General features: G+C 35.1%; 1 protein-coding gene across 26 annotated transcripts in view; it reads left to right on the forward strand.

The window, feature by feature from the left end:
* Window positions 1-23888, forward strand: part of LOC127966071 (calcium/calmodulin-dependent protein kinase type II subunit beta) — a 63383-nt gene that overhangs the window by 34968 nt on the left and 4527 nt on the right. For 2 of the 26 annotated variants that reach the window (XM_052566905.1, XM_052566904.1), the window contains exons 13-21: window positions 1137-1208; window positions 5882-5919; window positions 9899-9931; window positions 11648-11716; window positions 13351-13395; window positions 15580-15628; window positions 22774-22849; window positions 23107-23201; window positions 23319-23553. In XM_052566905.1, coding sequence (XP_052422865.1) covers window positions 1137-1208; window positions 5882-5919; window positions 9899-9931; window positions 11648-11716; window positions 13351-13395; window positions 15580-15628; window positions 22774-22849; window positions 23107-23201; window positions 23319-23551 — 710 coding nt within the window. In that variant the 3' untranslated portion in view covers window positions 23552-23553. Of the gene's footprint in view, window positions 1-1136; window positions 1209-5881; window positions 5920-9898; window positions 9932-11647; window positions 11717-13350; window positions 13396-15579; window positions 15629-16721; window positions 16803-17114; window positions 17197-18997; window positions 19036-20069; window positions 20380-22773; window positions 22850-23106; window positions 23202-23318; window positions 23554-23888 lie in introns of those variants that run through there. The other 24 variants (XM_052566908.1, XM_052566907.1, XM_052566914.1 and 21 more) reach the window with 21 other exon arrangements.

Raw genomic sequence — 23888 nt, forward strand, 5'->3', positions numbered from 1 at the left:
GACATCAACAGCAAAATGTGGAGAGCCTCAGTTTGATACATTTTTTCATGAGAAAGGTTAAGAGACCATTGATGAAAATGAGACATTTAAACCTATTTAGAATGCAAAAAAATTTGTCCTTTTTTGATAAAGATAAAGTTATGGTAAGATTTTAAGCCTAGAATCCAATTCTTGATATCAGTTTCCCCTTATATAATTAAGTTTTATAACAATTATTGAAATAAACAAGTAACCACTCATAAAATATGAGCAAATGACAAGCAACAGGACAAATAAATGCAAAAGAAGAAAGATACATATGGAATAACCAATGCTTTACTTTTTCAGGCAAGTTGATCATAACAGTAGTATTATATTGTTAAATATACCATGATGTAATTAAATGTAAAATAAAACACTACATAGTCTTCACTCTATCAATTAAACTTAAAAGTTTAAAATTATCGTATTTTTTCGGACTATAAGTCGCATCAGTCCAAGTCATGATGAGGAAAAAAACATATATAAGTCACATTTATTTAGAACCAAGAGAAAACATTACCGTCTACAGCCGCGAGAGTCGCACCTGAGTGTAAGTCGCAGGACCAGCCAAACTATGAAAAAAAGTACGACTTATAGTCCGGAAAACACGATATTCAATCGAGAGCTTGGAAGTAATTTAATGTTTAGATACAGTATTTTAAAACATTTAATAATGGTTTTCGAAATTGAATTTTTACCATTCTAAATTATTTTCTTTTTAGCAATTTTAAACTAGCACTTTCTAAAAAGAAAATTCATGATTCAAAAATCCAGGATTTGTTATAAAGATCACCACACAGAATGATATTCAAAGTCACGTAATGAAGTACATAATCGGTACCTGAGATTCTCATTGTGAAAATGCTGTTGTTCCAGCAGCTGGTTAGGACAAAAACTGGTTAAACTCTGATCAACATGTAAATTATCCTTTTGTCATATTGTGTCTGGTGAGGACACGGTGTGGAACTGGCTTCATAGGCCATAGATGCGTTCAGGACATTTTAGTTTATTATTGTGCACTCTAAACAGTGTCGGTACTGTGCTGGCAAAACCAGCTGGGAACCAGTAGTCTGTGGCACGATGGGCATATGTGTGTGTTTGTGTGTGTCTGGCAGTGGGCAGGCAGACCACGGCACCCGCCTCCGTCTCTGCAGCGGCCGGTACCACCGCCGGTCTGGTGGAACAAGGTAGCCCTCATCCCCTTATGTCTCACCCAATCCCCCATCCATCCTCTCTGCTTCATGTACTCCTCCTCATGATTCATATTCAGCATGAAGCTCGGAGCATGACGAGGTTACAGCGGTCTGCAGACATCGCTGGCTGACTTTGGGAATGGCCGTTACATCTCTTTTTCTTTAGTCCTTCAGTTCTACAGTATCTCTCTTTTCCCTCTTTATCTCTCTCTCTTGCTGTTTTCATAAAGCCCCGTTCACACTGACTGCGATATGCATCACTGCACGTTGAGTTGTTCATATTGCCCTGAGCTGTGTAACCAGCCATAGTTTGTTAATATCTGATCATAAATGGACCCGGTTGGTTTTCTTGTAGCTTAAAATTTTAATTCTGGAGAAGAAATTGTTGTAATTGCAGTGGTGCGTAATGCATTAAATCATAGATAAGATTAAGAATTATTAATGCGTGAACCTAGCGGATTTAAAATGCACTGTTTGTGTTAGAATAGCTGTGCATGGGTTCAATTTCTAAGGAATGCGTCATTTAATATAATATGATATACTCTACTATATTTTAAATATTTAAAGCTTGATTTAAAGTGACATTAAATACATTTATAATGTTGCAAAAGATTTCTGTTTCAAATAAATGCTGTTCTTCATTCATCAAAGAATCGTGTAAAAAATTTTTTTTTAAAAAGATGCATCAATTTCAACAAGAATATGAAGCAGCACAATTGTTTTAAACAATGATAATAAGAAATGTTTTGTTTATTGAATAATCATATCCGTAAACACCAGTCTACCCAAGTTGATGACTTTAACAAAGGTCAAAGTCATTTATGCTTTGAAATTGACAGATTGAAATGAAAATAAATGACATTTTGTTGCAAATCACAGTCAGTGTTTTTCTCTCCCCTGCTGGAAACACCAGGTCATATCAGTTTAAGGCGGTCAAGCTGTTTTTTTTTTTGTTTTTTTTTATTGTGGTTGCTGGTTTGTTCTCTAAAGCGGTTACCAAATCTTATCTGCTTGACCATAATCGTCAACCAGATCAAAACCAGACCCCTCCGTCAATCTAGACCGTTGAATGTCATTAAATGCCAAGTTGAGACCAGCATAGTCTCTATATTGATTATCTGCAGAAGGTCTAGTGTTGTATAAGCTGAATTTTCATTGTTTCTGGTCTCACATGCATATGATTAGAAGTGAATGGAGCATGAAGTCTAGTGTGACTGCAGATTTACAACATCTGACTTTGATTTAAAGTGACCAACCACAGTTCATTTTGTTTTAATGTGATGATTATGTCCAGGTTAATCTAAAATCAATGTATCCTGAATATTAATAGTGCAGCAGGGGGCCAGTCAGATTTAAAGTGCCGATATCAGCAGTTGGTTTTAGCTGGATTTTCCATCAGGGTCCCTTTATTCTCTCTCTCTCTCTCTCTCTCCTTCTATCTCTTCTGATTTCTATATGCTCTCATTCTCTCTCCTCTATGTCTCTGCTTGCTCCATCCATCCATTTGTAGATTTGTCATTCTTCAGTGTTCTGCCTCTTTCTTCCTCCCTTGGGTTTCTTTAATGTGTACGATCTCTTAATTGTAGGTTTCTCTCTCTTTCTCTTGCCTGCCTGCTGATGACTGAACGTTGCACGAGAGCAAACGCATGTCTCCTGATGCAGGAGAAGCCTGATCTGATCTGATCCGAGTGCATGTGTCTTAAACCAGTGTGTTCAGGAAAGGGGGTTCAATGTCCTTTCAGCACTAAATTCTAGGATTGTTTGCAGTGATCTGGCACTTTGACTCTTGGCTGGTTGCAGCATCCATGTAGCAGTTTTTTTTTTTTTTGTGGACTGTTGATTGCCAAAGCTTATTTTCTTAGTGAAAAATGACAAATCCTTCATCATTTTCTCACTCTGTGTTGTTCTAAACCTGTATGACTTACAATACTTTCTTTTTTTAGAACATGGAATATATTTTGAAGAATGAGGGTAACCAAACGCTTTCGTGTCACATAGACTTCCGTATTATTTTTGTCTGTACAGTTAATGTCAAACTGACTGACAAAATGACTTCCATAGTATTTTTGTCCATGCTAGGGAAGTCAACCGATTTTGGGTCCCATTGACTTCCATAGTATTTTTTGCTCATACAGTGGAAATAAAATGGATTTGGCTTCCATTGACTTCCATAGTATTTGTTTGGCTGTACTATGGAAGGCAGTGGGACCTGAAATTGTTTCAGGTCTGAAACTAGTTACAACATTCCTCCTGAATATTATCTTGTTTTGAATCGAACAAAGAAATGCATACTTACAACATATTGAATGATCAAATGCATATTTAGAACAATTTGAGGGTGAGTAAATGATAATATTCATTTTTGAGTGGACTATACATTTATTTTTTGGCCTTAAAATATATTTCTTAAAATATATTACCATTTTTTCACACTGAGGGGAACCTGTATTTGTAGTAAAAATCAACAGCATTATTCCAATATAATCCATGGATATGAAATTATAGTCTGCAGTAGTCCTGCAGTAGCAAGACTGGTCTAGGGAGTTTATACTTGTGTGAAATTGGTTTGATAATCATTATAACACAGTTGCACAATTTGAAATTAGTTTGGTTGGATAGCAATGCATCTAACACTTTTTTTTTCTTTGCCCGTAGTGCACTGCTCGACCATTTTAAAATATTTCCTAACGGTCTGAATATTTAGTTTTGATCTGTTTTGTAGAATTTTTTTTCCCCCACAGATGCCCGTCACAGATGCATTTGTTCTCCACGTCTTTTTAGTGTTGTGTGTGTGTGTGTGTGTGTGTCTCAGGTGTTTTAGATGAATCAGGTTTGTTGTCACCTCTAGGTGTCACTACAAGTGTGTCATGGAGGAAAAGGCGTGAAAATGGCACAAGATAAAGATTAGAAAATAAAACCAAAGAATGAAACACAAACTTTGTATATGTTAGATGAGAAACACACATTTGAACCCCCTGCCCTCTTCCAGATAAACACACTCCAGATGAACCCGTGCTGATCTCTCGCTCTAAATCTATTCTTTCTTAATCTCTCCTTCTCTCCGTTCCTCTCTGCCTCTAACATTTGTGTCAAGGTAAGATTCTCTCTCTTTTTCTGTCTTTCTCAACCCTCCCTCCAAAGAACACCTTCCTCTTATCTGCACGGTTTAATAAAGTCAGGGTTCTTTAGCGCCGTAGAAACACTACTAATATTTATTTCTGTGTTGCCATGGCAGTGAAGATTTAAAGTTAATATAGGATTTGCCAGCTCCATTTCATTTGATTTCATTTTAGTGATGAACAGTTGACTGTTTTTAATCACTTGGACAAACTTCAATATTCTCATTTGTGGCAAGAAAATGCAGCATTGTGCAGGTCCTTGCCACCACATGAACAAAATATCTGAGCGTATCGTGCTTTAACTGCAGTGTGCGTGAGTCTGTGGGTTTATTGAGCTGTCCTTTGGGATAGAAGTGAACTAAATCTGACAAAACCTGCCTTTTGGAGGTTAAAACAATGATTTATAGATGAAGGGAATAATATACACTACTGTTTAAAATGTTAGGGGTCAGTTTATTTTTTAGTATTACTTTCTGCAAGGATGCATCAAATTGAGCGAAAGTAGCAGAAAAGGTGTTTTATCTGATCTTAAGCAGAAAAACAGTATATTAGAATGATTTCTGATGCATCATGTGACACTGAAGACTGGAGTAATGATGCTGAAAATTCAGCTTTGCATTACAGTAATAAATATTTTAAAATGTATTAACAAAAAAAAGTATTTTAAATATAATATAATACATATAATATATTATATAATATAATATAATTTCAAAATTTTAGTGTGTCACTGTATTTTTATCAATTAAATGCAGCCTTGGTGAGCAGAAGAGATCTTTCAAAAACATCAAATGAAAACAACCTTTTAGACCCCAAACTTCTTAACGGTAGTGTAAATGGCTTTTTGTTTTTGTTCTTTCCTCATTTTCCCCAAAAGGTTTATTGTATGGGCAGAATCAGGGTTAAAGGGTTAGTTTATTTTAGGGTTTAATTTACTTTTACAGTAGGTTTACAATTACAAGAAAAATGTAATCTTTATTTATTTTTTTTAAAAAAACATTCTCAATACCTATACCCTGTTTCTATATATGTATATTTTTTTTATATTTTTACCTTGTTTCAAGCATAAAGCAAAGGCAATTTTGTCTGATTTATGCTTAAAACAATGAAAAATCCAGTAAGTTGACCTTGTTTTATGAATATTTATTAGCTATTCATTTGCATGATATAAAACAGAAGTCAATGCTGTATCTTCATTCAGTCGGGTAACTGTGTGTGTGTGATTGCACCCTTCTGCATGTGCACCAGCGCCAATCAGTAACCCCTCACTGCTGGACGGGATGTTTTGGTCAGATTTGGTCATTAATTCTAACAGGTTTGATTGTGGGCTGGACAGTGCATACTCGTGATGTGTGTGTGGACATGTGCTCCACACGTAGTGTGTTAGACAGCTGTAATCCTCTGGATGTGGGGCGGGAGGGATTTCCCCAGCTGGCTCGGATGGTTATGTGACATGTTTGGCCGAGCAACATTAGCGCTCCGGTGATGTTGACTGTTGCTCCCATCCCAGTGTGCTGATGTTTGCGCTTTCTCTCTCTCCGTCTACAGCAGCCAAGAGCCTGCTCAACAAGAAGGCCGATGTCAAGGTAAGACCCACTTTCACTCCTTTCTCTTCTTTCCCTTCTTTTTCATACCTTTTTCTCTTTCTATTCACATCCGCCAAGCACAGTTTCCATAGAGGAGGGATTCCTGAAAGTTTCTTGTTTTTAAATCGGTGGAAGTTTTGTCCTCTACTGTGTGTCTGATCTGAAGCAGATCTGTGTGTTTGCGTTCGCAGTGTTTGTCTCTATGTTCTGTTCGTTCTAGCAGTGTGTATGTGCATCTATTCTGCAAGATTATATTCTCCTGTAACTAATCTGGACAATGAGCTGGTGGTGAGTGGTATATTAATTTTATTTCATAATATGAATAATATTATTTTGCTCACAGTGTATATCACAATATAGAGATTTTCCCCCTGAAGTCAATAAAAAAATATTATGTTTTACATAACTACATACTAATAACTATTTTTGGATTATTCAGTGAATAAAATGGTTTTCAAGTAATCTAGTTCTATTTCTAAAACTAATTCTATTTTCAAGTAGTTTAGTTTTTGTGGCGCTCGAAGGATGGAAAATTTAAGTAAAAAAAAAAAAAAGATTATGAAACAAGTTAAAGTAGTAAAACATAAATATTATTGGATGAATTATTGTATTATTATTTTATAGTGTTTATTTTTGTTTATTTTTCTGAATTTTTGTAATTTAGTGTTTTTTGTTCTTATTTGTTTTTATAATATTTATATTTACCTTCTTTAGTTTGTTTTAGAAATTTTAGTACTTTAAATGAAACTTATTTTATCTCAATTGCTGAAGCAACATTTAAAATGTTCATTTAATAGTTTTTATGTATTTGTTTAATTTAAACATATATTAGTTAATTGCTAAGGCAAAATTTCAAATTTTATTTACTTTGTTTATTTTATTATTATTATTATTATTATTATTATTATTTCAGGTTTGTTAATTTTTTTTAAAAACAATTTAATCCCACACACCTTTTTTTTCTAGCTTTTCATCTTTTATTTATATTTTATTTCAGCTTAATTTCAGTTACAGAAATTATTTTTATTTTAGTAAAATCTCAGAAATATTTTTAACTTAAACTAAGTTAATTGTAATTTTTATTAATTGCCAAGGCAACATTTAAAGTTTTGATTTGTTATTATTATTTTTATTATTAAATCTTCAATTTCCTCTTATTTAAGATTGTTGCCAATGCATTTCTTTTTTTTTTTCTTTTTTCAAATATCTCATATTATATTTACATTTTATTCTTGCTTTATTTCAATGAACAGAAATTATTTTTAATAATTATAGTTAACACAACAACTCCGGTTAAACCTTAAACACTCTACACTTACACATAACAGAATTTTTTTAATTGCACCACTGCCCAGCCCTAGTATAAGCTTGTGCACTCAACCTTAATCTTACTTTAATTTCTGATCTGTGTCTTATCTCATTATTATCTCGATATAGTTTACCCATACTGCTTTAGTCTTTGTTAAGACTTGCCCAAATCACCATTAGTTCTATTCAGAGCATTCTGGCGTTGGGTTCTGCCCGCCGTGCGTCACGCGGTATCAGGTGAATGTGCACAGATGTTGACCTCCGACCCGTAATGAGCTGTTAGAGAGAGTGCACTTGCAGGTTCATTTGTTCTGATAACATATAATCCTCTCAGACAGAGTAAAAAGGTCGGCTTTCACCTCTATTGCACCGCAGAATTAGAAATGAAACTGTGACTGCTCTCTATTATGGATTGGATGTGGAGTCTAATCTAGAGAATAATCCCCTCCACACCGAGCATTAATCATACATTATGTAATCTTTTAGCGTGCAAGATTTTATGAGGTCGGCGCTAAAAAGCACTCCAAGGAAAATCCTGCAGCTCTGTCCCATGCTGATGCCGCATTTCTGTTACATTTAGTCCTGAATAAATGAGGATCTTTCAGCTCAACCTCAAAGATGACGCTTTAAATTTGTCGAGTTAGTTCACTTAAACTTAAGCTCCACAGCCTCCTCAGATTTCTCTTTCTTTTTCTAGCTGTCAGTTATTATTTGTAGGTGCACTGTCCCTTTAAATTGATTTTACTCAACTACAATAACCCTGGTAAAAACTGTAATATTGTGTAAAATTTTTACAATTTAAAAAATCTATTTTCTTTTAAACTATATTATAAAATGAAATTTATACCTGTGATCATTACTTCAGTCTATAATGACACACTATTCTGTCTGATTTGCTTATTATCAATGTGGAAAATGTTTTATTGTAGATTTTTTTTTTTTTTCAAGGATTATTTTATGAATAAAAAGTTCAATAGAACAGCATATATTTGATATTTGATATTTGTAATGTTCTCACTTTTGTAATGTAATCACTTTTGATAATTTACTTTTGGCATGTGAGCTAAGTTGAAGTGTGTATATCTTAGTGACCCCAAACTTTTGAACAGTAGTGTAGTAGCAAATATGTATTGATTTTGTATGTTGATTTTCTCTCCGTATCTGACTGCGGTTGCCTCATCCTCATTTGAGTTCACGTCTTGTTAGCTGTCGAGTGGATGATCTCCACTAGTTCACTTTAAACTGCACCTGCGGCAGGAACCCTTCATTTTGTCTATTGCTCTCATTATCTGCTTGGGCAGGTGTGATCTCTCATCGGCTTTGTGATCATCACTTTCCATCTCTCGCTGCCAATCATTCCATGATTCCTCCTCCCACACCACACCTCGCCCCGCTCGGCTCCGGATCCACTACATCATCCCGATCCAGAGTGAGGGAATGTAGCTCTCGCTCCAGGAATAGCTGGCAGTTTGAACCCCGGGAGCCGGGAGACAGAAATAGACGCTTCCACTGCACCTCACTCATTGCTTAGCAACTGGCTCGCCACACTCATCCTTTCTGACATTTCCCTCCTTTTTCTGCGCTCTCGGTTCTTCAGTTTTTTGCGATGAAGAGCATCACGGCTGGGTTTAACTTTTACATACACAAACACAATCTCAGGCTGAAAGAAACTACAGATGAATGAAGACACAGGAAGTAGAATCAGAATGTCAGGAAGAGGAGTTTACTGAAATGTAATTTAATTAAATGAATCTGTCCATCCATCTGTCCATCTGTCTGTCATTCTCTTTCAGTTGTTCATTCTTTCTATCATTCTGTATATCTCATTATCTTTCGTTTCTATCTTTCTATCCTTTTATCATTCTGTTGGTCTATCTATTATTTTTCAAACTCATTCTCTTTAATTGTTTAATCATCCTAGTTTTCTATCTATCTATCTATCTATCTATCTATCTATCTATCTATCTATCGGTGTCTTTATTGTTGATTCTTTATATCCTTCTTTCTATCATTCTGTCATTCTGCCGTTCTATCATTATAATTCTGATCTATCTAAATGTGATTAGACAGTAGACTTTTTTCAATTCAATTCAAGTTTATTTGTATAGCGCTTTTTACAAAACAAATCGTTACAAAGCAACTTTACAGAAAATTATGTTTCTACAGTATTTAGTAGTAGCTAGTAGTTTGTGCACATTTGACAGGATTTTAGAAAAAAATAATAATAATACAAGACGTAGTCAGCTAGACGATGAACTATCAATATTATTAAGTTATTATATGATAACTTAATTAAAAACATTTAAGACAAAACCTTAAATGTTTTTCTTCCTCTGAAAATAATTTCCTAACTGTAGAGATACAGGAACAGTCCTGTCAACACCTGCAGTGACTCAATCCCATCAGCAGCTCTGTGTGTGTGTGTGTGTGTGTGTGTGTGTGTTCACAATGATGTATCAAGATCTCTGAGAAGAGAAGGACTGTTCTGTACATTAGAGCACATCAGAACTCTTTTATCCACCAGACACACACTTTCTTGCCAAAAACCCACACGCGCACCTTCTCTCAACCCTCCTGCCTCTCATACGTCTGTCTGATTCTGTGTGATTAATGTTCATCACATGTATTTAACTCTCTCATTCCATCCCTCCATCACCCCCGCTCCACCCAGAAACGGAAATCCAGCTCCACCGTTCAGTACATGGTGAGAATGATATTTAATCCTAATCTCTTTATCCCTCCGTCCCTTTCTCTTCTCACTCTTGTTCATCCATTCATTCATTTGCTTTTATGTCATTTAATGCAGACTGTGGAATAAATCTACTCTTCCTCTGTAATGATCTGTATTGATTCTTCTCTTGCTCAAATGTCAAGCGGTTGATTTAAAGGGTCAGGTGGCTCCTCAGATGCAGCTGGGGGTCGGAGAGGTTTTGGGTTGATGTTAATGTAGGGTTGTATAGCGAGTCCGTGTTGACCGTCGATGTGACTGTGACAGAATGTCTTTTTGTTGTTGCTTTCCTGCGTCTGTCTCTGTTTGCTGTTGTCTCTGATTGTACGTCCTGTTGATCCGTAAGGAATCTCCTCTAGTTCTGCTTTCCTACTGCGACTTTCTCTAAGAAAACAATGGACCAAGCACAGGTTTTCTGAAATATTTGCTTAATTCTGTCTGCTTTTTTTAATTATTATTATTGTTCCTTTCATTCAGCCTGCTGGGGGAAACAAAGCATAGCATCTTAAGCTGGAAAAGCAGTTGTTTTACTGGTCTTGGGTGAATTACTAGCTTTAACCAGCTTTATCAACACAACCTACCAAGTCAACTTTATACTAACCATCTGGACCAGCCTGGACCACAAAGAAACCATGTTTAAATGGCTTTTCCAGCAGTGCTATGTGATGCATTAATATTATTTCTCAGAAAATGTGTAAAGAACTTGCCCAGGCCACATTTCATTTCAAAATGTAAACAAACAAATAAGATAAATTGTTAGACATTTTTAGAACTGTCAAGATATTATTACTTTGTAAAAAAAAATAATAAAAAAATAAAAACACAATTATGACCATTTTCCCAACATTATTTTTCAGTTATGTTAATGCAAAAAAAAAAAAAAAGTATTTAAAACCCTTGGTAATTCATTATTTTTTCTTTACAGAATACATATAATTTGTACATATAATTGTTTAATGAGAATCTAATGATAATCCCTATTTGAAAAATAAAATTAAAATAAATAATAAATGCATCAGCTACTTTAATAATAAATACAATTATTTATTAAATATTATAAATATTTATCTTTCCATCAATCTATTTGTGGTTCCATTATTGAAATGATTTAATTAATGAATCAGTTATTTAACAATCTTAATTATTAAATATAAAAAATATATATTTGTAACTCTTGTTACAAATATCTGTTTGGTCTATCGCTCTATCTTTAGTTTTATCTGTTGTACAATTAATAATATTATTAATATAATAATTATAATAATAATAATAATACTTATTACGTTATTAAATTATTTAAAAACGATAAAATATTAAAACTGAAAACATCCAGCTTCATAAGATAATCAGAAATATTGGGGCATATGTGCTAATTTGTCATATAGTAATTGACAAAAAAGCAAATAATTGGAACGATCTCACAAAAAATCTTGTTTTGTCTTTTTTATTCTGTGGTGAAATGTGACATTGACATGGAAATGAGGTTCAGGAGATTCATCCAAATGTATTTGAACAAATGAATCTCCAAGAGCGTCAGCCTGTTGTGTTCACTTGTGTTTTTAAGCCAGTGTGGAGCTCAGACATTGAACACAATCCTCACATTATCACCCTGCTCTCTCTCTGTTATTTCTCTCTCTTCTCGCCCTGAAACACCCACTGACACCCTTTAACACTGTTTTGTGTTCTGCACAGCCGCAGTCAAACAGTGCCAAAAACAGCATAGTCACCAGTCCCAAAGGAAACGTCCCTTCTCCTGCTCTGGTATTTACCTTCTTGTTCTCTCTCATCTCACTCCTCTTCTCGTCCGACTCGTCTGTCGCTTTGGCTTCCTTCTCCTGTCTCACACATGTCTGTCTGTGTCAGCGTCTGGCGTGTCTCAGGCCACCTGTCGTAGACACTGTGTGTCTGTCAGAGACTTGAATACAAGCGCATTGAAACAATGTTAATGTTGTGATCGATGAGTAATCCAGATTTGGAGAATTCAGATGCTTTGAGCATCAGTTAGCTTCGTGTGTGTGTGCATGAACGTTGTGTTTTTCATTGTTTGGATCAATGGAAAAACAACCAAACTAAGATGTTGGCTTTTTGTGTTTCAGTTATTATTGACTCTCATTATGATCGTTATAATGTTTCATTAAATATATGTGTTTGTGTGTACGTGTCTGTGCATTTTTGCTTCTTTTTATATAACCTTATTATTGCAGTAAAGTCTGATGTATTGACATTTAGTTACAATAAGTACAATACCATATATCTGATTATATTATTATTATTATTATTTTATTTTTATTTTTTATTCAGAGCCTCACAATTTGGCAACTCGAGTCACATTTAAAAATGTCTGCAAAATATAAAAAGAAGATCTGAAAACACAAGTTCATACGTAACAGGTGTTTTATTTTATTTTTTGTAAAACATTTTGCTTAAAGTGTGTTTTAATTTAATTTAATTTAATTTAATTTAATTTAATTTAATTTAATTTAATTTAATTTAATTTAATTTAATTTAATTTAATTTAATTTAATTTAATTTAATTTAATTTAATTTAGGAATTCCCAAACTATTTGCCAGCTGATCAAAAATATTTACTTGAAATCTACCCCTAGATTTAAAGTTAATACTTCAGTAGCTTAAAAAAACAGTCAGTTAATATTCACACAAAATGCAGGTAAACAGATTATATTATATAATAATTAATATTTTTTAGCATGTAATTTATTTTGATTGTTTTTATTTTTTAGAATTGTTTTCATTTGACATTTTTAATTAATTTGCTTTTTTTTTTAATCAACTTACAATGTTCCCTCAATTCAGGAGCCCTGCTCTGATGCAGTGATATTCAGGCATATTTTTAAGTGTGTCTTGAGTGTCCAGCTAAATTTTTTGACAATTATAGATGCTTTGGCCGCAGGTTTTCAACATCTTATATTGATTAATGAGCTAAACGTCTCTTGCAAAGCTTAAAAAGCATAATTGTTGTGTTAACACATTATTAGTGAGAACTATTTTGATATTCTGATTTAGTTTAGAACATTTCACAGTCCTTTCGAGCTTATTTGACCTTGAAACAATATCTTTGTGAGTTCCATGCATTTTGTTTTAAATGAATGCACGTAGTATACAAAAGTTCTTAAAAAGTTGTGCATTTGTGACTGGATGTGTTCACATCTCTGGACTGGCTTCAGATGTTGGGCTTTGACCTTGGGCTGTCCTCTGCCTTTAACCAGAGCGACTAATAACCTCCTTCCTCTCTCTCTCTCGTTCTAACTGAGACTGCTCTCTCTCTCCATCCCTCTCTTTTTTTGCTAACACTTGTTTTATTCTTGCCATCTTTCACCTCCATCTCATTTTGCTGCTCTTCTTCTCGCTGTCTCTTCTTCTCTCTTTCTCTTTAGGAGCCTCAGACCACTGTTATCCATAACCCAGTGGATGGGATCAAGGTACATCTTCCGCACGTCCTTCCCCATCCTCTTCTCTTTCATCCTCCACCTTCCTCTCCTCCTCTCTCTGCTTCTGTCGTCTGTTGCCGGTCTCTTGATTCTGTGGTGCGAGCGAGGGCGTAGTTTTGGGTTTGTGGGTGAGCGTGCAGTTGCATTAGGATAGTGTTCGGGTAAGAGTGTGGGGTTTAAAACACGGTGTTAATTGTTTCAGGTAAAACAATGAAACAGAGTTTTCCTTTGACTCTTGTTAGTCAATACATACATGGTTTTAAGCAGAAATTAGTTGAACTTCCACATGGGAAATTTATTTCAGTAATATGACTGTATATTTTCAAATTAAACCGTTTAGACAACAATAAATTATATTAAAAAATCACATTATTTTCCAAAGGTTTGGGGTTGGCAAGTTTCTTTTTTTATTTTTTATAAATGTAATTTAATTGTTCTAAAAATGCACGTTAAAAAGAGCAAAATTGTGAAATGTTATTGCTATTTCTATTTGGATATATTGCAATTTATTTCTGTTCCAAAGCTGAATTTTCAGCATCATTACTTTAGTCTTCAGTGTCACATGATCCTTCAGAAATTATTCTAATATACTGATTTGCTTAATATTATCAATGTTGAAAACTGTTTTTGTGCAGAATGTTTTTCTTTGATTAACAGAAAGCATTTACTTGAAATATAAATATTTTGTGACATTAAAAAAATAGAAAATACAATAAGTCTTCCTGACCCCAAACTTTTGAACAGTAATATGAACTGGTGCATTGTTAAATGCTAATAAACTGGTTAAAAATAGACTTGATATTGTTCTAATGTGGTTTGGAATGACCTCTGATGAACTTTTTTTAAGAAATTGTTGAATTATGCCATAACATGATCAAAAATTACCATATTTTTGGATAATTTTCATTCAGTTGTCTTTGAAACTAACCATAGCTCATCTGAGAAAAATAAAATGGTAAGAAAATGTACCCTAAAATAAATGCAATGTAAGTTGCATTGGATAAAAGCATCTGCCAAATACATGGATGTAAATGTATAAAATGGCAATTGATTGGATCATTAAGTTTTCCAAAAAGGAAAGTTGTTTTAATTGTAGTAGTATTATTATTATTATTACATTTTGACTTCAATGGTATGATTAATAATCATTAATTAAAAAATATTATTTTGCTATTGTCATTGCTAAATAAAATTATTCTATTTTTAACAAAGGGTTATTATAGTTAACTAAAAAATAAAATAAAAAATATTTTTGGTTACTTAAACATTACATCAACTACACTGAACAAAATTATAAACGCAACACTTTTGTTTTTGCCCCCATTTTTCATGAGCTGAACTCAAAGATCTTTGACTTTTTCTATGTACACAAAAGACCTATAAAAATGATGAAACAACGAGCAACAAAAATTACAAAAATGTTTCTGAATTTAAAATAAAAATTGGAAATAAAAAAATAGAAGCTACTTCAAAATATTAAGAAAAACTTTAATTGTTTCTAACAATAATTAAATAACATAGCTGTTAACCCGTAACCCAGACTCATCCAATCAGATAAAAAAAATGTAAAAAAAGTTTCCTATCCTCTCTCTAAAGCTCCTGTCCCATAAGCATGGCCACAGCTGGCTGAAGACTGACAGTACGTTTGCCTGCGGATCAGACCCTCAAGGTGCCTGCGGTGGGTCGATAACTCGCCCATGGGAAGCCGTCGAGAGAAATATGAGCAGACGGGGCTAAATCATTTGCATTTGTAATACATCAGAAGCTAAATGCGAGCTATTAAATGGATTTGTGTGTGTGTGGGTGGGTGGTTGGCTACATGCAGAGGGGAGGGTGCAGACGGCTGCAGCTGCGTTCTCAGTGCTGCCATCTGGGAAAGAGAAGAGGAGATGCACAACAGAGGAGCTCGCTTTCATTGAATGGCTGTGTTATAGCCTCATCAGGCGGCTGAGCCTGGGATGAAACCTTCTCGACTGTATACACACTACAAGTGTAATATGTATGACTGCATTTGTGGTGATGATTATCCCATTCCTCTCAGTGGTAGTGCTGGTTTTGCTTTATTGGAGTTAGTTGATGTTTGTTTGGTTGTAAAAGTTTTGTTTGTGTGTGTGTGTGTGTGTGAGTGTGTGAAGGTGTGGGGTCGGACACTGACTGCTTTTGTCTGTCCTGCAGGAATCTTCAGACAGCAGCAACACCACCATTGAGGATGAAGACGTCAAAGGTGAGCGGCATCTGTTTGTTTGTTTTTTGTTTTTTTACGGATAACTTTGTATTTCTGAAAACATCACCAAGCTCTATAAAGACACTTTTCACAATCCAGTCGGTTCCTGATGGATGCAATATACATTTTTTCTTCTTCTTCAACCTCCTGTTTCACTCAGAAATACAGTATCGTTCAAATGTTTGAGGTCTGCCACCAAATTAAGCTTTCAAAAATACTGTGTTCAGCATCGATAACAATAAGTAACGTTTACAGCAGCAAATCAGCATACTAGAATGATTTCTGAAGGATCATGTGACACTGAAGACTGGAGTAATGATGCTGAAAATACAGCTTTGATCACAGGAATAAATTACATTTGGAAAAATATTCAAGTGGAAAACTATTTTAAATCAGAATAATATTTCAAAATATAAGAGCAAAAGAGACTTCTTAAAAAAACATAAAAAATCTTACCAACACCAAACTTTTGAAAACGAATGTCACAAAATAAAAATCTCATTAATTTAAATATTTTATTACACATTTTTAGAAAATAAATATTTGTATTATTTTCAGTTATTTATTTATATAATTAACTTTAAAGTGCGCTATTTGCTGCAGCCACAGGTTTGCACACATTGACACTTCGTTCAATGATCAATCCGTTTTTGGACTATCCATATATGAAAAATCTGACGCTTTTAATTGTAACGAAATGTATTTTGCGTCTGCCATTGTTGTGACATTGTTGTGACCTTTTGACTTGCTCTGAGTTTGTAAGTTTTGTAAGAAGTGTTGGCTCAGTTCTGCTCGCTGCCATCCTGCTCTCCTGGGACATGCATTTCAGGACACCTTCGGTGTATTTTTATCCGTAGGAACACTGAAAATGTGAGAGATGTGGGCTAAGGATTTGTGTATGTGTGTTTTATTCACACGGGTAAATGTAGGTTCGTTGTGTGGAAATGTCGCGTTCAGAAGTGGGCGGGACGATTTGTAAATGGCTCAGCCTCAATTGTAGGTTAAATGGTGTGCCCTGTTCCATCTTTGCACATCCTCCTTTCTCAGTCTCCTCTTTCCAATCTCTTCCCACCTTTTCCTTCCCGCTCAATAGGGAAAAGTCTAGATAGCGGTTCAGTAAAAGCCCTTTCTGAAGTCAGCCAATCATCTCTGGGCTCCGCCCCCGCCATCTTCTGTAAGTCTGGTCTGCACTCGTTTGGTTTGTCCTGGCTGGATTGCACGGCATCTAACTTCAGCAAATCCCTGAAAAATAACCAGCTTCTTATGAGCTTTGCTGTTCTTGAGGCGAATTATATAAAAAGAGCTAAAAAGCTAACAAGCTTATCTAAAAACAACCCACTTTCTCTTGCTGATCAAATCCCTGCTGTTGTTGTGTGCACTGCCCCCCTGAGAAAGCAAGTGGAATGGCATGCACATGAGTTTGGATGAGTCTCTGTCATCTTGCTCGCACCTTCCATCGGTCATCATTACCCTCGTGTGTAAACAGCCACCAAGCTGACGGACATCCTGGGCTGTGCCCGTAGGGGCTCGGGACCCTCGGCCGTGCCTAATAGTGAAGCAGCTGCCCACTCCACACCAGTGTTAATTTTGACACGAAATTTTAATTTAGTTTTAGTCTTAGTCTTTTGACTATAATTCTTTTTAGTTTTAGTCAAGTTTTAGTCATCTGATTTGTTTTAATTTTAGTCTTATTTTAGTCGACTAAAATTGCTTGGTATTTTAGTCGACTAAAATTGCTTGGTATTTTAGTCGACTAAAATAAGACTAAAATCAATAACAGATTTACTAGACAATTTTTTACAACTGGTATAGGAAACAAACTTAACCAAAATATATAAAACACAAATTCAACTTTATTTCAACACAACTGTGTCTTTATTTCGATTCAAAAGCTTGTATGCAGCAACAAACACTGTCATGATAATGTAAACAATAACTAGCTGCCAATTGACCATCAATAAAAGAAAAATAAAGTTAGGTCCAGGACCTTAAAGTTTACAGCTGAGCTGAACAATAAGTGCATACATTTAAAGTAAATATTTAATAAGTTGGCAGCTAGGTGGATAAAAAAAGTAACAAGATTTTATAAGGTATTCATTTGTCTAGCAATATTGTATGTTTTAAATACTACAATATTGCTAGATTTGTATGTATAATGATAGGATGTGAACATTCATGTTTCACATGACTAATATAGAAATATTTGTGATATTGTCAACAAGTAGAACATTATAAAATATACTAAACATTAGTATTAATCAAATGTATTTATCATGATATTACGTATTAGTATTGTGCTCGCATCTAATTTGAAGAAGGGGCTATTTTACAGTACTTTTCAGTTCGTAATATTTAATGCTACAACATCTACGCACTGCACTATTCCAATTTTGCTTAGCTCAATAAACAAAAGAACATCGTTGTGAAATTACATTTGAGAAAATGTCCGAGTGGCTCGTCTGTAAATGTCTTTTCAAATTGGTTGTGTTCTTGCCACGAATGAGCGCTCTGCGTGCATTACACTTTGTTTTGTTTTGTTCGTCGTCAAACGTGAAGTGAGCTGTGGACATTTTGTCGCTCTTTTAGACAGTAGGGACTTTAAGCAACAGCTGCGAATGGAACGGCTACGGCGACCGGAAGTTTGCCGTCACACCGCTGTAGCCAAGAACGTAAAAGTCACTAAGCAACGGTAAAACAGAACAGCGCAACGCAGCATTAATTCATTTATTGAGATCCAAAAAAAATATATAATTTAAAAAAGCAAGAGAAGGATTGCTTTTGGCGTTAAATGACAATCTTTTGTCAGAAGAGGAGTTTTTAATATTGTATGATGTAAATAAGTCTAAAAACATAACATTTATTTACCTAACCTCTCACGTTGTAGCGACTCTGGCAAATCAGCTGTTCTCCCGTAGTAGACCGTTAAATTAGAACGTCACAAAGTAGCAGTTAAATTCGCGCAGGCGCAATACAACGCCAGAATGGCGTTGCCGTTCCACCAGAGGCTGTTGCTTAAAGTCCCTATCACCTCTTCGAATGCCGACTTCCCGGGAGCTCATAAAAACTGAAAACCTTCGCTTCACGTCTCAATAAGTCAGGCTCTGATTGGTTCTCTTCTCTCATGCAGTCTGTTCTGTTTTGCCGGTTCTTTTGCTCATTCCTCGCATCTCTCCCGTCTGCTGATTTGATTTTCGTCACAGTCTATTTTCGTCTCGTCCTTTATTCGTTGACGATAATGTCAATCAATTTAGTCATAGTTTTAGTCTCCATCAGTGCCTTCTATTTTAGTTTTCGTTTCGTTTTCGTCAGCAAAAATATATTCGTGACGAAAATAATGACGAAAATATTTAGTCAACGAAATTAACACTGCTCCACACAATCCCCTCCACAGACCCCCATCATGCAGAGTGAGTATAGCGCCCCCTGTAGACCTGAGCACAGACGCTCATGCACAGGGTCCACGGATGTTTTTGGCTAGCGCAGTGTAGTTTTATTGTTTTTGACATTCAAGGAATCCCTTTTTTAATAATTAATTAATAAGTATTAGTTGACTTAAATAGTAATTGAATAATAATAATAATAATACTGTTACCCATTTCAATTGATAAGATTATAATTATTACTAATCTTCATAATTCAATTAAATTCATTAGTTTGTAATTGTTCATTTGAATTTTAATTAAATATTTTCAGAATCTTTTTTTATACTTTAAAGTATTAATGTAACTTATAAATAGTTAAATAAATTAGTCATATATTTTAATTAACTTCATGATCAAAATATGGTTTGTTATTAAAGTGATCACTTTGTAATAATTAGTTATTCATATACATTAATTAATCTAGTATTTAAATGTATTAGCTTGTTAAATATTTTAGCTTGATGATAAATATTCTAATTATTAATTTAATTTGTATAAAATGCTAAATATAATAATATATAATAATATTAAAATAATATTCAATAAAATAATTGATTAATAAAGTAATTTTTAAGCTGTCAATTTCCAGGAACAGGGTTATTAAGTTAGTTTTTAAGATAAAGTGAATAATTAAGATTTATGAAGATAAAGTGAATAGTATTCAGGTAGTCAGACTGTATGACATTAATATGTCAGGCCCCATGAGTCGACCCCCTCCATGTCTATTAAAACATTTTCTAGGCCACAGTTAAAATTATAATGTGACTGTACATGGTGTACAGTATAGCTCATTTCCTTAGGTGTTCAACAGGTAGAACATGCACTTTTAATGCTGGACCCTGTTCGTGTACCATCTGTTGGCCCAAGTGTTGACCCTTGTTATTGATTCATATCCTGTTCAGTCAGAAACCACTGCCCCATGCATCTTGTTATTTGTCTGATGTTACTCTTCACATGTTGTCCATCTCTCTGTCTCTCATGGTGTGTTAATGCATTCCTCCCTTTCCCAACCTGCTCAGCCCGGTTCACAGATCTGGTGAGCTGTGTGGGCCGTGCACCTGTCCCGCAACCTCAGACAGAGTCGCCTTCCTCTCGAACCTCAGGCCCCCCTCCCCAAACCTCCTCCCCCCCGCCCCCCTTTGTGTCTGCACAGAGTGAGTATATAGTGTGTGTGTGCTTATAGCATAAGCTCAAATCCACGGTGCACATTAAAGGCCCTGATCATTTCAAACAAACTTTGTAAAGAGTTCAAAACATCTTGCTCAGGCTGGTTTACAGTTTCCAGCTACCACTGGTCCATGGCTGTTATGTAATGTGTTAGTGTGGCTTTGAGGCTCTTCTCTTCTCTGGTTCATTACTTTTGTTCAGTCCATTAAGGTCATATGCAAATAAAAACTTGAACACTCTTTTGAGCTGCTTTATAGAAGAAACTGTAATTCTGCAATGCTAATCTAAAGTGACACTATCTGGAATGCTGACATTCTTAGTGCTGTCAAAATAAAAGTCCTATGAACTGTAAAAATTACATTTAAATATAGAAAAAGCACAAGCGTAATATTTAATAAATAAATAATTTGAAAATTATTAAAAAAGAAAACTGAAAAAAAAAATTTGTAAAATAAACTATTTAGATGACTATCAGTACTAACAATAGAAAAAGAAGCGCTACAGTTCTTTGGTATAAATTTACTTTCTTTGTTTAACAGTTCTTCTGTCTAACAATTCATTATTAAAACCATTAAATAGAGACAGTATATTAAAGATGGAGAAAAGACACAAGACATGTCACTAGTGTAGTTTTAAATGGGGAAAAATGCAACACTCAATATGGTCGCTCTATTGAACGAAGCCCCGTCCTCTGAGCAAAAGAGCATTTATTAATAATAACATTTATTAGACCGTTGTCAGATTTCATTGGTGATTTCAAATATGAAATTTAATCGTAAGCTTGACGAGCAGTTTTGGAGAATTTGATGTTTCCCCATTCAAAGAGATAAGGAGCTACACTTGTATACCCGAGGGGCGTTTTAAAGATGGCCACCAATGCTGTCAAAATAAAGGTCCTGTTCACTGTTAAAATAAAAGTCCGCTTTGGACACACCTCAAAACAGCAAAACTTTTTGGCCCTTGTCGGTAATTAAAAATTCCAAATATTACCTTGTATAAATATACTAGTATAAAGGGCTATATAAATAAACGTGATGTGACTAGACGGATGAATTGCAGATCTGGTACAAACATATCCACATCCCTATGATCAAATTCTGTTTTCCTCCACTGTTATTTTTGTTGATTATTTTGTTATTGAGAGGAGAGTGTGCAGCATATTCATATTCATCTAAACACCATTCCCAGCAATGTGTGGGGTGTCGGACAGTATACCACTGCTCGTTACATCAAACATCTTTTTACCACACAGCGAGGAATGAAAAATAACTACTTCATGAGTATATCAGGCCCTTAACAGTCTGCAGTTGAACTCCCATCAACCCTGTAACCAGCATATGACATTCAGAAGTAGCAGGAGGCAGTTTTCCCTGATAAAACACAACATCTAAGCATCTGAAGCGACATTTATGAAGGCAGAAATGTGATGCACTTCCATACACATCCGCTTGAAGGAAGTGGGGCATTTATCAAAGCTGAAGCCACAGTCAGAGACTTCAGCTCAGGCCTGTGGTGTCAGATTGACAAGGAGAAGCTGAAGGACGTGTCGGAGCCACTAAGCTCATCTAAACTGGAGCAGGAAACCATGAAGGGAGGGAGTGAGTGAGTGAGGGTGAGGAAACGAGAAGTAAGCCGTATCGAAGGATCCAGGAATAGCTCAACTAACTCCATGTGGTTAACAAGGAAGAGACAGAAGATGAGGAGGAGGAGGAGGAAACTGGTGGAGATGTTGATTAGATGAATACGGTTGTCTTCAGGAGAGAGAGTTTAGTCAGAGTATTGAGGAGGAATGGATGAAGGTCTAGACTAAAGATCATGACTGAGAAACTAGGTAAGTCCACAGCAGATCTGGTTTGTGTTAAATCTCTCTCAGCCTCTCAGGTCTGGAGTTAGGAGGACGTGACCTTTCTGACCTTTTCTTTCATGTGCTGATGTATTTCCTGCTGAGACAGGAAGTTGGGGCGGAACATGTGCTACTGCTATCTATCAAATATATAATCTATATCACCTGTATTCTATCGATCAAAGATTAATGACAAGCAGCACAACTGTTTTCAGCATTGATCATATTTAGAAATGTTTCTTGAGCAGCAAATCAGCCTATTAGAATGATTTCTGAAGATCATGTGACACTGAAGACTGGAGGCTGAAAATTCAGCTTTACATCACAGGAATAAATTACATTATAAAATTCGTTAAAACAGAAAACAGTTATTTTAAATTGTAATAATATTTTCCAATACAATTTTTGATCAAATAAATGCAGCATAAAATATTTATTTAAATAATATACACCATTGATTAATAAAGGCTGTCATATATTGTCCATTTTTATTTTATTTACATGTTTTTTTTTGGTCCATTTTAAGCTTTTTGAATTTATTGGGGTTTCAATTCACGTCTTTTAATGTAAAGAAGAAAATATTCCAATATCTTAAGTAAAAATATTTTTTTTAAAAATTCGAGTAAAAAAAAAAAAAAGATAGAAACTAAGGTGGGACTACTTGGCATGAACCGTATGCGTGTATTAACATGTGTCCATGTTTTCTTCTACAGCACGCAAACAGGAAATCATCAAGATCACGGAGCAGCTGATAGAAGCCATCAATAATGGGGACTTTGATGCCTATGCGTATGTTACAGATACAATGTTATGTTACACTTCCTTACACACACAAACAACTTTTTCAACACATACTATATTGTATAAACATAAGAGCACTAAATTAAGTGAAAGTTAAGTAGCACCATTAGTGTAAACTGTCTTCTTCCACAGTCAGTTCTGCTCGCATGGTGGAGCAACAGTTTTATTTAGAGTAAGATGAAAGTAACTATCCACGTTTATAGCAGCTAGCTGAATAATAATACACAGTGTGATGGTTGTAACAGGAAAATCTGTGACCCTGGACTGACATCATTTGAACCCGAGGCTTTGGGGAACCTGGTTGAGGGAATGGACTTCCATAGATTCTACTTTGAGAACTGTAAGTGTGATCAAGCAGAAAAACTAAATCATTTGGATATCAAGAAAAGGTAGTAGCACCATGCATGTGATCTTTCTCCATGTGTGTTTGTGTGTGCGTGTGTGTGTTTCTCCGCAGTGCTTTCTAAGAACAGCAAGCCCATCCACACCACCATCCTGAACCCTCACGTGCACCTGATCGGAGAAGACGCCGCCTGCATCGCTTACATCCGCCTCACTCAGTTTGTGGACGGGCAGGGCCGGCCGCGCAGCAGCCAGTCGGAGGAGACTCGCGTGTGGCACCGCCGGGACTCCAAATGGCAGAACGTTCATTTCCACTGCTCCGGTGCACCGGCTGCCCCTCTCCAGTGAAGGTGTTGCTTTGGATCTGGATTGCATTTTTATTTATTTTTTTGTACGCTTTTACTTTTTGTTTTCACACTGGTACTTTTGGTGTGGATTCGAATCTGTTTCTCAGTAGAGTTTGATTGTTTTAGTTGTTGTCAAAATGAATTCTGAACAGATCTAGACACCAGAATACAGAAGAACTTGAGTACTGATCTATATCAAGATTGCACATGGTTAAATACATAAATTAAAAACAAATATAAAATATACATTATAATAATTAAGATTTCATTGAGAATTCGTTTTTTTTATTCAGCAAACATGCATTATACATTTACTAAATAATGTTACAATTTAGCTT

This window comes from Carassius gibelio, chromosome B10, assembly GCF_023724105.1.
Source record: "Carassius gibelio isolate Cgi1373 ecotype wild population from Czech Republic chromosome B10, carGib1.2-hapl.c, whole genome shotgun sequence".
NCBI classification, from domain to species: domain Eukaryota; kingdom Metazoa; phylum Chordata; class Actinopteri; order Cypriniformes; family Cyprinidae; genus Carassius; species Carassius gibelio.